This window comes from Pelecanus crispus, chromosome 5, assembly GCF_030463565.1.
Source record: "Pelecanus crispus isolate bPelCri1 chromosome 5, bPelCri1.pri, whole genome shotgun sequence".
Taxonomy (NCBI): domain Eukaryota; kingdom Metazoa; phylum Chordata; class Aves; order Pelecaniformes; family Pelecanidae; genus Pelecanus; species Pelecanus crispus.
In genome coordinates this window covers 22,083,182-22,098,377 of record NC_134647.1, presented here as the reverse complement: position 1 = coordinate 22,098,377, position 15,196 = coordinate 22,083,182, and the positions used below count along the sequence as shown (strand labels likewise).

Genomic DNA, 15,196 nt, shown 5'->3' with positions numbered 1-15,196 from the left:
ATAACAAGTAGTTTCTGCAGGCATCGTATTCATCACCTTCTGAGTCTACATTCATAAAGTTGACTAGAAAACTGTTTTTCAAGTTTTGTAAAGTCTTTCTCTGAGTAATGAGATATGGTATATATTAGTCTTATTCTCCAAGATGGTCTCCCTTTTCTTTTTGCTGACGTGTTTGTTTCTGAAGATAGTAATCAAAACATGAAGTTGCATAAGTATTTCTTAGACTGCCAAGTATGCCCTTACTTGTTCGTAGGTGGTGGACTGGTCAGTGGTGTGTAGATGTGCTGAAAATCCTTTATTGTATTTAGCCCATAAAGGGCAGCATGACTGTAACAGGGCAGCACTGTGTGTACAGCTCCTATTTTATTTGGTTTTAAGATGGAAATTGTTCTAATGGCTGTAGATCTTGCTCTCTTGTCTCTTCAGACTCTAAAAAGTTTGTGCAACCATGTAACCATTTTAGATAATAGCTGTGTGTGCGTAGACTGATTACATGTAGCTGCATATATATTAACTGTAGTTTGCATCACTCAATACAGAAAAGGCAAATTTTATGTAAGTGCAGTCCTCAGAATTGTTACAACACATACAGTATTGGTTAATATACCATATAGAAATGGGGTTTTTTTGGACAACCTACATACTGCTACCTCCTTGGTGTAGGAAAAAGCCCCTGCTAGTAAGAACTTTCCTTGACTTAAAAAAAAAAAATTAAATAGACATGGCTGCTCGCACTAAGAAAATCCTTGTGAATTTTCAGCTTGCAAATAACGAAGCAGATAATACCCCCCCCCCCCCCCCCCCAATGTTATTTCTGAAAATCAGAGTTGTAAGCTAAGTAAATTACATAAGGGCACCAAATAATACTTGGATTGATTACTTTAGCTCGTAGGTAAAAATGAAGCTTATGGAAAAGGATCCTGGTGTCCTTCCTTGTAAGGCAGATCTCTCTCCCATTTTGCTGGTGTGTGTTCCCTGGGTATTTAGAGCCACAGATGTCATCCAGCTTCTGAAGGACAAGCACCTTTTGAGACACAGCTGGTTCTCAGTCCAAGCATGGCTGGGCAGATCTTCAGGGTCACTGGTATTACGGATTTGAGAAGGGTTCTCTGGAGAAGGCTAAACAACAATCAAACCTTTCATTTGAGAACGGTGAATCACTTTAAGATGACATGGATTGGATTATTCAGTTTTTAATAAATGAGGGAAGACTAGGCATTCTCGGGCTTTCTGTTCCAGAGAAAAAACATTTCTGTGTTTTCCTAAAGTGCTTTGTGGCTGACATAAAAAATGGCTGATTTCTGTAGCTAGCTATTAGGAAAATTCTCATCTCTTTACTAGCCTGTGCAAAGACCCCTTTTTTGTGTCTTCTGTCATGGTAACTATTTGGTAAGTACTCAGAAGCTGTTGTAGCTCAGCTGAAGGAGCAGGGATTTCAAGTCTCTGCATACCCTTGAGTGGCTAATTTTGAGGAAGAGATGGCTCGTGTAATGTTAGGTTGCGTGTCCATGAGAATTTAGTTTCTGCTGGAAAATTGTTAAAAAATAGAAAATTTCCTCAACAAATGTTAAGTTGACCTAAAAGTTGACCTAGAAAAGGCAGATTGCTGGGATTCATGGTGTCATGTGTTAAATGACTTCAGAGCTGTTACACTTCATGAAAATTTATGTCATCAATTTTTTTCCTTTCCAGCACACCCCTACTGTTGAGCTTAGAGTGTGATTGGAAAGTTACGTCTTTAGCCAACTCTCACCTCCTGGGTAGAACAGGATCAGTCTGTGCCATTTTTGGTGACAGAAGCAAATGGCGCAACTCACCTAAATCCGCTTCAGGTTTTTTTCTTTTGGGGGATTAGGCCTTACAGCGCCCTGACCAGGATGCACCATATTTCTGTACGGGATGTCTGTGGCACCACCCGCTTCGGTGGGGGGGCTGCAGGGGCAGCCTCTGCGAGGAGCGGCCGGGGCCGCCCTGTGCGGGCACTGATGGTTCTGGCCGGTGCCAGCGGACCCACGGCAGGGCACAGCTGAGCCCCTCAGCCAAGATGGTGGCACCTGTGGGAAGACACATCCAAGAACGGGCGAAACACCACACCTCACTGTGAGGAAAAAGGTGTGAGAAACTGCCCTGTGAGCACCAAGGGCAGTGAAGAAGGAGGGGGCGGAGGGGCTCCAGGCACTGGAGCAGATTCTCCTGAAGCTTGTGGGACAGGCCATGGTGAAACAGGTACTTCCCTGCGTGGAAGAGCATGCCAGGGCAGGTCTCCACACTGCAGCCTGTGCTGGAGCAGGTGGGTGTTTTTTGAAGGAACTGTGGCACGTGGAGAGCCCGTGTTGCAGCAGTCTCATCCTGAAGCCCTGCAGCCTGTGGGAAGGATCCACGCTGGAGCAGGAGAAAAATGTGAGGAGGAAGGAGTGGCAGAGGGGAACCGCAGTGGTCGGACCCCAGCCCCATTCCCTACCCTCCCTGTGCCACTCGGAGAGGGAGGAGGTATAGGAGTTGAGAATGAAGGAGTGAAGTTGAGCCTGGAAAAAAGGGGCAAGTGGGGGGGAAGTTCTTTTAGTTTTTGTCTTTGTTCCTCACCATCCAAACCTATTTTAATTGGCAAAAAATTATTTTTCCCCAAGTCAGGTCTGTTTTGCCCGTGACAGTAATTGGTAAGTGGTCTCCCTGTCTTTATCTCGACGCAAATGCTTTTTCACTGTATTCTCCCCCGCACCGCTTTTGAGGAGCGGGAGTGGGAGTGCAGCTGGCTGGGAGTCTGGCAGCCAGCCAGGGTCAGCCCACCACAATGTTGCGTTGACAGAGGCCTACAACACTTACTGACGTCAGCAAGCAGGACTGGGCTCCATTTTGTCTGTGTTCATAAAATTGGTTTGTTCTGAATATGTTGCGCCCATGGGTGTTAACTGTGCTCTCACTGTAGAAAATAGAAACGTAGATAGAAGTGGTCTATTGAAAAGTTATTGTTCGTTGTAATCTAATAATTTTATTATTTTTAGGTCTTTCGAAAATATGTCTGGCCTCAGAGAGAGTACTGTAACTTTGGGGAGAGTATGCCACATTTTTTGTATAAATCTAAACCCCTTCATCCATCATAACTTCCTTAATTACGGAGCATAGCACCACCAAAATTACAATTAAAAATCAGGAAGATGCAAGTCAGCAGACCCAAAAGGGGAAAGACTAAACTTGAGTCCAATTGCTTTCTGCTTGTGCATATGGCTTTAAATATAGGATGTGTTTATTACCTGTCTAATAGTATAATAGAAACATTAGTTTAGCAAGCATAGTAGAAGCCACCAGATGGAGTAGTGTTGCCATCAGAAATGAAAAGAGTAGTAGAAAGGGCATGTTTTTTCTTTCTACGTTTGTAATGTAAGTTGCAAGTTTTTTTAAGGTACTCTGCCAACTTGATGTATAAATCCGTATGTTAGAACTTGTAACCATTGACTGCAGTACTAGCCGTGTTAACACGTTTCTTACTTTTCACCATAAGGTGTTTAGGCTCGGGAAAGCAAGAATGTTTTTCCTTTTATCTTGTTACGAGGTTTGTATTAACCTGAGTTGAAAAACTGTATGCAAATTTGATCTTTTTTTTTTTTTTCCCCTTTCATTTTTTTCTTTATCTCATCACTTGTGTCTGTTTGCCATGTTGTTACTTTAGGAAAGCTAAGGTAGCTAATTTTCTATTAAGTATCTGACAATTTATTCAAATACTTCTTGCTACAGTGCTTTAGAATTAGAAAAGAGTCAGCTGATGACTACACCAAAAGCTATTATTTGCGGATTTTTGTTGCCATTGCCCTCTATTTTCTGTTTATTTTTTTCTCATGTTCTCCTAGGATCTTGCACAAGAGCCCAAAAGCATTTAAAGTTTGCATAATGAAAAGATGGCACAGGCTATGCTGGTACCACCAGGATCTGACAGCTTCTTCTATTTCACCAAAGAATCTCTTGCAGCTATTGAAAAACGTATTGCTGATGAAAGGTCTCATTGTGACAAAGATGAGCATAAAGATGATGGTGGTCATGAAGAAAGTCACCCAAAGCCAAGTAGTGACTTGGAGGCAGGAAAGACACTGCCATTTATTTATGGTGATATTCCTCCAGGAATGGTGTCTGAACCCCTGGAGGACCTGGATCCATATTATATGAATAAAAAAGTAAGTGTTTTATACTAAGAGTGTAATTAGAACACTCCTGTGAAGTATATAGAGTGATAAAATGCTCTGGTGTGGAGGTAGTCAGAAGCCCTGGTTGAAAGTATTATACAGTATGTGGTATCATGGTAATTATTTCGAATACACTGTAAGTATGACTCTAACTCTTCTGCTTAAGTTGCCTTTTTTTTTTTTTTAAAGACCTTTTCTTTTAATATCTAAGGTGTTCTTATGATGATATTTTGAGTTAGTGGATTTTGTATTAGATGTCCTTTAATCTCTTCAAATCTGATTGAATGCTGAAGCATTTGAAAACTTCCTTTCTGTCTGGCTGCTCGGTTCCTTGGGTTTCTAGGAAACATAGACAGTACCTGGGATCTAGTTCAGTAGGGTAGTCTTTGGACAAAGTGCTCATTCAGTCATCTGTCAAAACAATTGACTGTCAAGCATTCCTTGAAATCTCATAGAAATTTGTTTTACAAAAAGTTAAAGGGTAAAGTCTATTTGACTAGGGAGGGACATAAGTCAGAAAAAAAAATATTATCACATATTGCCAGCTTCATGTGATGTGATTTCTGTGGATCAGTAACAGCCTGTGTCGCTTACAGATGTGAGTTCATTATGCTAGGGTTTGCTTCAGGACCACTGCAACTGTTCTGAGTCTCATGGGGAGGATTTGATTTTTCTGGCCAGTTAGTTTTTCCTGATGATTTTAATCATCAGGATTTAATCATCAGGATTTTCATACCAATTCCCCAGTGAGTAATCCTTCCCCGCACTGCCCCATGAGGAACATGAAGACAGTACACTGGTAGGACAATTTGAGGTCATATGCCCTCAGTAATAGTATGTTACAGAGCAAGGAAGTTCTTGAAAGCCTCTGCATCATTCCTCTGAGAATCACTTCACATCTGCATGGATGCAAAGTTTTCCCAGAAATTTTATATAAATGCTGTGGTTTTGTTTAATGTAAAAGAGGATTTGTGGCTCGGTTTCAGTTCAGCAAAACAGTATAAAAATAACATTCATGTGAGTAGCCCCACATTCACTTCTCACATGGGACTGAGTATAAACACTGAAACTGTGTACTTTGAGTTTCAATATTGGGCCTGTGTAACAGGCGCAATATAGACCTGAAGACAAAATCTAAATATATGTATATATGTGTACTCTAATGCGACTCAGTTGCTTTTATAGATATAATAGTAACAAGAGGAGAAAAGAGGAAGGGTGATGACTTTGGCAAGTACAGATGAAGAAAAGATGGGTTTATGTAGGCATGAGGAGTGGAATGATGTTCAGAATGAAAGCAAAATTGAGTTTATATTAAAAAGGCGGTACAAAATAAGCAGTGAGTGGTTATTTTATTGTGTAAATTAATAAAATGCTTGTTAAATTAAAAACATAGAACAGGTTCTTGAAATGAAGTACTGGATAATCAACAGATTAGTATCTTGCATGTAAGTGACCAAAGAGCTATATTATCTCTGTAAGAAGCAACCAAGTTAAAGCAGTGTTTTTTCTAGTACAGAATGTTGAAGACCAATAATCAGGTGTAGTTTTTTTAGTTGTTATTTTAGATTTTGTTGTTTCAGCTTCACGAATGGTACTGTCAAATGATTTATTTCTTTTACAATAGAATATCATTAGAAAACAGAAGGATTCAATGTTAAAACCTGCTTATTTCTGGATATTAGCCTTTTGGGAGAATAATCATAAGATGTAGATTGAATTAAAATTTCATTAGATAACATTTTCATTGTGTCTCCTAGTCAAAATCAAAAATGGTTGCATAAATGGTACTAGTGATGACTGCACAGGCAACAAAGGCAGTAAAGCCTTTAAAAGCCAAGGATGTCTCACCTCAGAAGCAGTTTTAAAGTGCTGAAATGGTTAAATAGTTGCTCGTAAGTGTCCAAAAATGGTTAATTAGGTGCTTTGTTTCACATTGCCAGCTTTGATCTGAAGTGCAAATAATATAGCTGGACTATTTTTTAATGTTAAAAATGACAAATTTTTAACTATATTTTTAATGTAATTACATAATCCTGGAAAATGCTGAAATGCAGATTTTGTTTAAGAGCACAGAGACAAAGAATGCATCGTGTTCAGTTTTCATTGCTCATGTGAAAATTTATAATCTGATATTTGCTTGTGTAATTCTACTGAAAATAAATTTGACTGCTTACATCTGCATAACTGCAGCCTCTACTTATGGCAAGGTTGCTAACGTGTATCCTTAATTTCCTATTTCCTGTCGCCCCCCCCCCCTTTTTGTTTTTTTTAAAGACATTTATAGTATTGAATAAAGGGAAGACAATCTTCAGGTTCAGTGCCACACCTGCCTTGTACCTTTTATCTCCTTTCAATATAATTAGAAGAATAGCTATTAAGATTTTGGTTCATTCATATCCTTTTCAAGTGGTTTGTTTTGTGTTCCTGCCCTTAATTCTTTCTCTCAAAATGAATCAGAGCTAAGACTTGTCACTTTAACCCTCTGATTAAATTCAGAGGAAGAGATGTATGCCTGGATTACAGACTTAGTGGTATAGCCATCATTATTGTGAAACATCTTTGCATTATTTATGACATTGCTAGTGATAGTATACTGATTTGTATCATATATGTTGTCAGTATTCTATAGCCTGGTCAATTCCTCATGTTTTGTATGATGCAAATTCAGCATTAAAAAACCCTATGTTCCTTAACTACAGTCAACGTTGTTCAGCATGCTCATTATGCTCACTATTTTGACAAACTGTGTATTTATGACATGGAATAACCTTCCAGAGTGGACAAAGAATGTAGAGTAAGTATACTTAAATTAGCTAATGATTTTTTAAGTGGTTTAAAAATGAAAAGCTAAATTAAGAGCTAGATCATGTAGTTTTACTTACCCTTGTGTGCGATACCAGTATTCTCCTTTTTCTAGCCTGGAGTTTGATCCTAGCTGCAACTCAACGCAGCATAGACCCTCAAGCTCTAGGAATGAAAGAAGCTGTGATATTGTTAACTTTTTTCTCTGAGCAAAACTCTGATTAATACTCTTGTTCAGAACGTGTGTACAACTAATGTTTTTATGCATTCTCCCTCTTAAGCTGTTCCTTTAGCATTTTTATTAAAAAAAAGAAAAAAAAGGGGAAAAAAAAAAAAAAAGGAAGACAATAGCCATTCAACCTGAAACTACTGCTTTTCAGCATGGAAGATGCTTTCTGTAGCCCCTATGAAGCACCTTTATTTTGTGTAACAAAATCTAAAAGTGGCATAAACACCCTCGTTAAAGAAAATACCTCTGCTGAGGATTATTGTTTGACATTCTCAAGTCTACCTGGTCAGCCATCAAGTAACTTTAGTAAATGCTAGGTTTCACTTACCCATGAATTTTATTTCTGAAATGGCAACCATGCTGAAATTTTTATTTGAGCAAAAATATTTTCTTCATGTTAGTCATGATTATTATTATTTGTGCTGAAAATTCAAAATCTTATATGCCAGAAACGGAAAAAATATGTTTCAGATAAAATACATTAAAAAAAAATAATCCAATTATCTTGTGGAAGAATGGTTGGAAAACAGTCATAGTTTATATGAGTTTGGAACTGCTATTACAGTGCATGTACTAACCACTGTTTTTGAGTGGTTTTCCTTTATGCCTGTGATGTTGTATCACTGAACGACAATCATTAACTTGCTCGGATGTTTTCTCATAGGTACACTTTCACTGGAATTTATACTTTTGAATTTCTGGTAAAAATCCTTGCAAGAGGCTTCTGTATAAATGATTTTACTTGCCTTCGTGACCCCTGGAACTGGCTTGATTTTGTTGTCATTTCCTTTGCGTAAGTATATAATTTCTTTTTAAGTAAATATCAGTTAGAACTTTTTTTGAACCTGTAATAATTTTTTTGGGGTTATCATAGCTCATTTAAAATGAATTGTAGTTGAATTGTGTTTCAACTTTTTCCATTCTAGTATTTTACACTAATGTAGCACACAGCAGAATTAGTGGACTATTCCACAGTACGAAAGAGAACTTACCACTGAACAATCAGTTTTAAATAGTATTTAAACAATAAAATCAGGGAAAACCATTTCATTTTTAATTTGCATTCAATGGAAATACTTAAGGGTGTGTTTCTTAGGGAAAATTTAATTGAAACAGGAAAATATGAATGCAAGTCTTTCATTTAAAGTTGCCTCTTCCAAAAAAAAATAGTCTGGATTACAGGTCCAGGTAAGTAGTGTACACTCTAGCTTAATTCTGAACAATTGTGATTTAATCCTACAGGTATATAACAGAATTTGTAAGCCTAGGCAATGTTTCAGCTCTTCGAACTTTCAGAGTATTGAGAGCTTTGAAAACTATTTCTGTAATCCCAGGTAAGAAGTAACTGTGTAAAATGGTAGGCCCTCTACATCACCTCTGTTTAATTTTGTGTGTGCTGTCATTGTGTTTGTGTGTGGAATCCCTCACTACAGATATGTGACAGAGTTTGTGGACCTGGGCAATGTCTCAGCACTGAGAACATTCAGAGTTCTCCGAGCTTTGAAAACAATATCAGTCATTCCAGGTGAGAGCTAGGTTAAACACTGAGGCTGACTGAAATTCCACAGAAGCCGAACTCATATTTTTAACAGAAGCATCCAGGTTTTAGTGTTAACTTCAATTTGATTCCTTTTTCTAATTCTCTAAAACACTCAGCCGCAGAGTTTAATACATTCTTGCATGAGAAATTGAATTACATAGCCTGTGTATATTTCCGTTTCATGATGTCAAATTTTCTCTCCCACATTAAGGATCAAAATTAATCCTTTTCATTTTTCTCTTACTAATGTGAATGTTCCTATTTATTGAAGACATTTGGGATTGAAAATTTCAGTCGTCTTGTAAAAGTTGAATCCCTGACAAAGACAAAGGAATAAGATAATAAAGAGTAGCATGGGATTTGCATGTTGTATTTATTACTTTGATGCCTATCTTCACCAAACCAAACCCCACCTCCAGTTGAATAGGATGCAATAGAATGCAATCATTAAAATTTCTACTGCAATGCAATTGTGTTCTGCTTTTGCTTGCTGTTACAGAACCAATATATTGTGTATTGGAATAGAACACTGGCAAAGGTTTGGAGCAAGAGGCATCAAGAAGAAAGTAAAATGAACAATTTTCTTTACATGTAGTTTATATGTATAGAGAGCATGAATGAAAAATTACTACTTCATTTGAAGAGCAGGTGCTTTGGAATGTGTACCATTCATTTTCATTAATATTTTCAAATTAATTTGTCAGGAACAATGAGACTTATTGCTACCTTTTTCCTTTGGAAAGTATTTTAAGACTATTTTTGTGAAGCTGTGCATGATATTTAATAGTGTGTTGGAGTAGTTCACATTTCATTTTAGCTTAGGCAAATATTTAATATTATAATAAAAATCTGCCTCTGTTTGCAGGCTTGAAGACTATTGTTGGAGCCTTAATTCAGTCTGTGAAGAAGCTCTCAGATGTAATGATTTTGACTGTGTTTTGCCTGAGTGTATTTGCACTAATAGGACTGCAGCTGTTCATGGGCAACTTGAAGAATAAATGCTTGTTATGGCCATCAGAAAATTCAACATCTTTTGAAAAATACCTATCTCCATACTTCAATGGTACAGTGTTTGATTGGACAGCATACATTGAGAATGAAAGTAAGAAATACTGTTGTAACTTGCTACAATTTTTCTGTATAAACACACACGTGCGCGCGCTATTACTGTTTCATACTATAGGCTAAAGATAAAAATCAGTTAAACAGGGTGACAAAGAGTAGGGATTTTTATGTATCGCATCCCAAACTCATGTTGACATGATTGTTCTTTCCATTCACTGCGCTTAGAAATGTATTTGTAGGGTTAGGTTGGTTTTAGAATCACAGAATCATGCAGGTTGGACAGGATCTCTGCAGTCATCCAGACCAGCTGCTACTCAGCTGCAGGTCCAGTTAGAGCAGACTGCTCAGTGCCATGTCCAGTCAAGTTTTTAATATCTCCAAGGACTGAGATACCACAGCCTCTCTGGGCAGCCTATTCCAGTGTTTGACTAGTCTCATGGTAACTTTTTTAAGTATCAATTCAGAATTTCCCATGCTCAAACTTTTGCTAGTCACCTCTTATCCTTCCAGTATGCGCCTCTGAGAAGAGTCAGGCTCCATCTTCATTACAGTCTTACATGTGGTACTTGTAGGTAGCATGAAGATCACACCCATGCACACACCTTAGCCTTCTGAAGGCTGCACAAAACCAATTCTCTTAGCCTCTTCTTGTATCTTTAGGTTATAAATAAGACAGAAGCACTAGATAAATATCAGAGATTTCCTAGTTAAGAACTACTTTTATTATTAGGTAGAGGTAAGAAACCAATTGCACTCTCTGAAATAAAGAACTCACTAGGCAAGTAGAGATTCTAGTGGGGAAGGAGATGGTTGTTACTAAGGAAGTTGACAAAGACATCTTTATCCAGATATTTTTCAACAGTCTTAATCTCTGTAGACTGAAGTGATAACATTCAAGCTGGTTCAGAAACACACAGATATTTATTTATTTTAATTTGTGTCATTTTAAGTGATAGCACCAGTAAAGCTGTAATACACAATGAACCATGAGATGTAGTATAACAACTTTTAATTGCAAAAAAAATTGATTAATTTTTATGTTTGTGCTGGAAGTGGATTTACAGGGTATTGCTCAGTAATTAATTGTAAAAGTAGTATATTTAAGTAAAAAGAAATTGGTAGTATAATGGATGCTAGCTTTCCTCCTCTCTGACCCAAAAGTAAAAGAAAATACAGTTGTTATAGGCTGAGTTTTGAGGAGTCATATTTCCTTCCTTACTTAAAAATGGACATTAAAGTTCTGCTGTTTTTCTGTATTTGCAGATTTTCTGTCTATACTTCTGAGTTGTTAAAGTTCTGGAAATTCTGTGACTGTATTTACATTTTCTGTGCAATCTGTTATTTTAGCTATTTATTTGCCTAAGAAGGGTTGTGAAAATGAAGTGGTGATAGTGCTATTTATCAGCTTTGTGGGCAGTTTTGGCTGGTAACTTATATGCTGTAAACCACTTGTGAATTCTCTCTTCAAATACAGTATATATATTCTCTATTTCCATTTCCCACTAAGTAGCAATCTAAAACTAAAAGACAGAACTAAAATCTTCCAGAATGTCAGTTGCTTCCTGTGCTGCAACCATTGACTTTGCTGGGAGTCTCTACAGAGTGCTGATGCAGGCAAGGCAGTTCCATCTAGTTGTGTTTGTATTCCTCCTTTCTCATATAACCTGTTCTTAATCATATGTATGTGTCAGTTGCATTATAATTTCACTGGGCTCAGTTGTGGGTCCTAATATTTCTTTCAGCATATCATATGCTGGTCAGCTGTGACTGAGTGTAATACCCTCTAGTGGCTTCTCCTAGCCTCTGTGCATTTTCATTTATTAAGGAACAAGGCCAGGTTCACTTTTTGAAAAGATACACGTAGGTCTTGGATCCACATGTCAAAGTATTGGCATATGGTATTTAGATTAGCATCTGAACATTTAGAGATGTGGACAGCTCTAAAGATGCTATGGAAGTAATAGGATTATCATTTTTCTAATATTGTATATGTACTGTTCTTGAATGGTAGGATTTTGCCATCACTAGATTTGATTTAAGTGTTTGGCTTAGAATCCTCCTATCTTCATACATACTTTATCCCCTGGGCTTTGTCTGACTACTTAAATACTACAATAGTGTTTTACCCTGTGAAAACTAAAGCCTTTTGTCAGCTTGAAAGGTACATTGAGGATATTAATTGAGGCTGGCAGAAGATTATTTTAGTTGGGATAAGAGTTTTTTCCAGATACCTGTCTCTTTTCTAGATCTCAGTGCCTGGCTATCTTCATAGTGAAAAGTTTCTCCTTATAACCAGTTGGAACCTCTCTTGTTTCAAATTATGCCCGTTTCTCCTGCCACCTACCAGTGAGAAGAACCTGGCTCTGTCCCCTTGATAACCCCTTGATAACCTCCTTGTAATTGCTTTCTACCAGGTCCCCCCACAGCCTTCCCTTCTCCAGGCTGAACAAGGGCAGGTCCCTCAGCCTCTCCTCACAAGGTGAATGTTCCAGTCCTCTCATGACCTTGGTGACCCTCTGCTGAACTTGCTCCACTTTTATCAGTGTCTTTCTTGCACTGCAGGGGGGGAGGGCAAAGCTGGACACAATATTCTAGGTACAGTCTAACGAGTGCTGAGCTGAGGGGGATAGTCACTTCCCTCGCCCTGCTAGCCGTGCTTCTGTTCATGCAGCCCAGGAGGCTGTTGCCCTTCTTGGCTGCCAGGGCTCACTGCTGGCTCACCTTCACCTTGCTGCCTGCCTGCCAAGACCCCCAGTGCCTTTCCTGCAGACCTGCTCCCCAGCCAGTCAGCTCCCAGGCTGTGTCATTGCAAGGGGCTCTTCCTTCCCAGGAACGCAACTCTGTATTTGTCTTTGCCGAATTTTGTGTCTCCTGTCAGCCCATTCCTCCAGCCTGCCTACGTCCCTCTGAATGGGGTCTGCCCTCACTCATATCAACTTCTTCCCCAATTTGTTGTCATCTTTCTGTTTGTATTCCTTTTTTCTTTTGTTTTTTTTTTTTAAGGACAGCACAAGTGTTAATCATTAATAACCAAATATATGCCTTTATTTCTGAAGGCTACCACCTTATAATTGAAAGAAAAAATTCTGTAAAGTTGTTTATAGTACAGCAGCTGTTATAACATTGTCATTGGAACATCCATCTTCCTTTTAAATGCTACTTTCATATTTTCAGTCACAGGATGTGCTAGTTAATGTTGCTCTGTCTTCAAAACCATTAGCCAGCCATTGTAAATAATTCCATTTTAAATAAGATAGGCTTTAATTGTCTGATTACAATCTACCTACTGAATAAGAATGGAGTTTTAAGCTTTGTGCTTTCTTTCTGTCATTTATTGAACATCAGATTTTGGAAGGATATTCAGTGTTTGCTATGGCTCAAGAAGAGAATGTGCAATTTATGTTGTTCTAATCATTGTTCTAGGATTTTATTTTTACATTGTGTTTTTATTTCATTCTTTAATTTTGCAACTTTACGTACCAGTATGGATGTGCCAGTTTTTGAACCCATTACTGGGAAAACATGAATGGGAGATTATGAACATTCCAACCATGATAACTTGAACATAGATGCATCCTCACAAAATAAAAAAAATACTCCTTCCATTTATAATCATGTCGCTTCCTATTTTTTCTTTAGGTCATTTCTATCGCATAGAAGGACAGAAGGATCATCTGCTTTGTGGCAATAGCTCAGATGCAGGGTAAGGTACACTGAAAATTACATACTACTTGTCTAAACAAAATGTAAAAAATATTACTCTAAACATAAAAAGCTCATTTAGCTACCTAACTTCACCTAATATAATAACCATAACCACATAACCTAATATGTGGTTGTGGTTCATAGTAAGTACCACTTGAATGAGTAAAAATGTTAAATGAGAAAATACTTTGCTGTAAATTTCTTTTAAAAACTCTTATGTACTGGAAAATTCCATTTCAGCAGGTAGATTTTGTATTATCAGTGACTGAAGAACATACTACTATATCATGGATTTCATGCCATTTCTCATCTCTAAAATAGGCATGGGGCACTGGGACTTATGACCAACTTTTGGGAAGACATCTTCAGGATTCTTCTGTCTGTGGACTGCATGCATGGCACTGTCTTCCTCTCTCTTTGTGACAATTCTTTGTAACAAAATCATGTAATTCTATACTCTAATGATATATCAATCCATCCCTTGGTTTTTGTTGGTTATGTCTTTAAAACAGACTTAAATCTTCTTTTTTTGTAAACATTTCATGTATATATGTAAGTAACTATCAGATAATTCTATGTGTGTGTGTAAATACGCATCTAATATACACACACATATATGAAAAGAAATTTTTATAGTAACTTTCTATGGAGGTTTTGGAGGCAAGAACCTCTTCTACCCTTCGAGAATGGAATCATATTTGAAACAGCGTGCCTACAGTTGATACCAAGATTGGACCCCCTACTATCGAAACTGATATGTACAGTTTCAGGAGATAAAAGTATCACTATGATGGTTATTTGCTGTTGAGGAATTGGTGGAATTTGTTAATTTGACTTGACTAGTTCACAAACCTGAAGAAACCAAGAAATCTGGTATGCCAACCCTGCTGATAGACAAATTTAGCATAAAATATGTCTACTGACTTTCTTTTTTTTGTATGGAAGTATTCACCTTATGGAATCTCTGCGTTAAGTAAATACATTGTTTCCACTGAAGAGGTATCTGCAGCGGTAATACCAAACTGTTAGGAATAAGTTTTGTTTTGTGTATAATAGTGAAAGAAGGTAGGAAGAGAGATTTTTCATTTACTTGTTTGCTCTTTTCTGGATTTTTTTAAAGAACATTCTTTTCATTTCCTCACTAATTTTTAAAATGTAAGCCACAAATAGCAGCCCCCTTCACAGATTAGATCTAATGAACCTTCATTAGAAGCTCAAGGTACAATAATTTAAAAACAATTTTAGTGTTACATGATTTTTTTATATGCATTGCTTTACTTCTTTTTTTCTTTTTCCTTTTTTTCCTCCTAGTAAATGTCCAGAGGAGTTTATCTGTGTGAAAGCTGGTAGAAACCCCAACTATGGATATACTAGCTTTGACACATTCAGTTGGGCTTTCTTGTCACTGTTTCGACTGATGACACAGGACTACTGGGAAAATCTTTATCAGCTGGTGAGTGTATAGTAAAAATTGTTGTTAGTGTCTTACTGGCCCCAAATCAAACATGGAAAGGCCATTCATATTTATATCACATACCATTGCTACTGTTAGCAATTGAAAATGGACAGTATTTATGAAAGGAAGCAAATTCAGTTGCAGAATTAAACAGAAATGGGCAACTTGCTACAGAATCTCCCATTTCTGAAGAGGCACATGAGGGTTTTTTGATCCTTTAT

The 15,196-nt window shown here is 37.5% G+C and overlaps 1 protein-coding gene across 5 annotated transcripts in view; it reads left to right on the top strand.

Annotated features, from left to right (window-relative positions):
• Positions 1–3,893: 3,893 nt before the first annotated feature.
• LOC104032934 (sodium channel protein type 2 subunit alpha) overlaps positions 3,894–15,196 on the top strand; it is a 47,041-nt gene continuing 35,738 nt past the window's right edge. For 3 of the 5 annotated variants that reach the window (XM_075710773.1, XM_075710771.1, XM_075710772.1), the window contains exons 1-8: positions 3,894–4,166; positions 6,453–6,571; positions 6,883–6,972; positions 7,874–8,002; positions 8,643–8,734; positions 9,615–9,851; positions 13,454–13,517; positions 14,831–14,972. In XM_075710773.1, the coding sequence (XP_075566888.1) occupies positions 3,894–4,166; positions 6,453–6,571; positions 6,883–6,972; positions 7,874–8,002; positions 8,643–8,734; positions 9,615–9,851; positions 13,454–13,517; positions 14,831–14,972 (1,146 nt within the window). Of the gene's footprint in view, positions 4,167–6,452; positions 6,572–6,882; positions 6,973–7,873; positions 8,003–8,451; positions 8,544–8,642; positions 8,735–9,614; positions 9,852–13,453; positions 13,518–14,830; positions 14,973–15,196 lie in introns of all 5 variants that reach the window. The other 2 variants (XM_075710774.1, XM_075710769.1) reach the window with 1 other exon arrangement.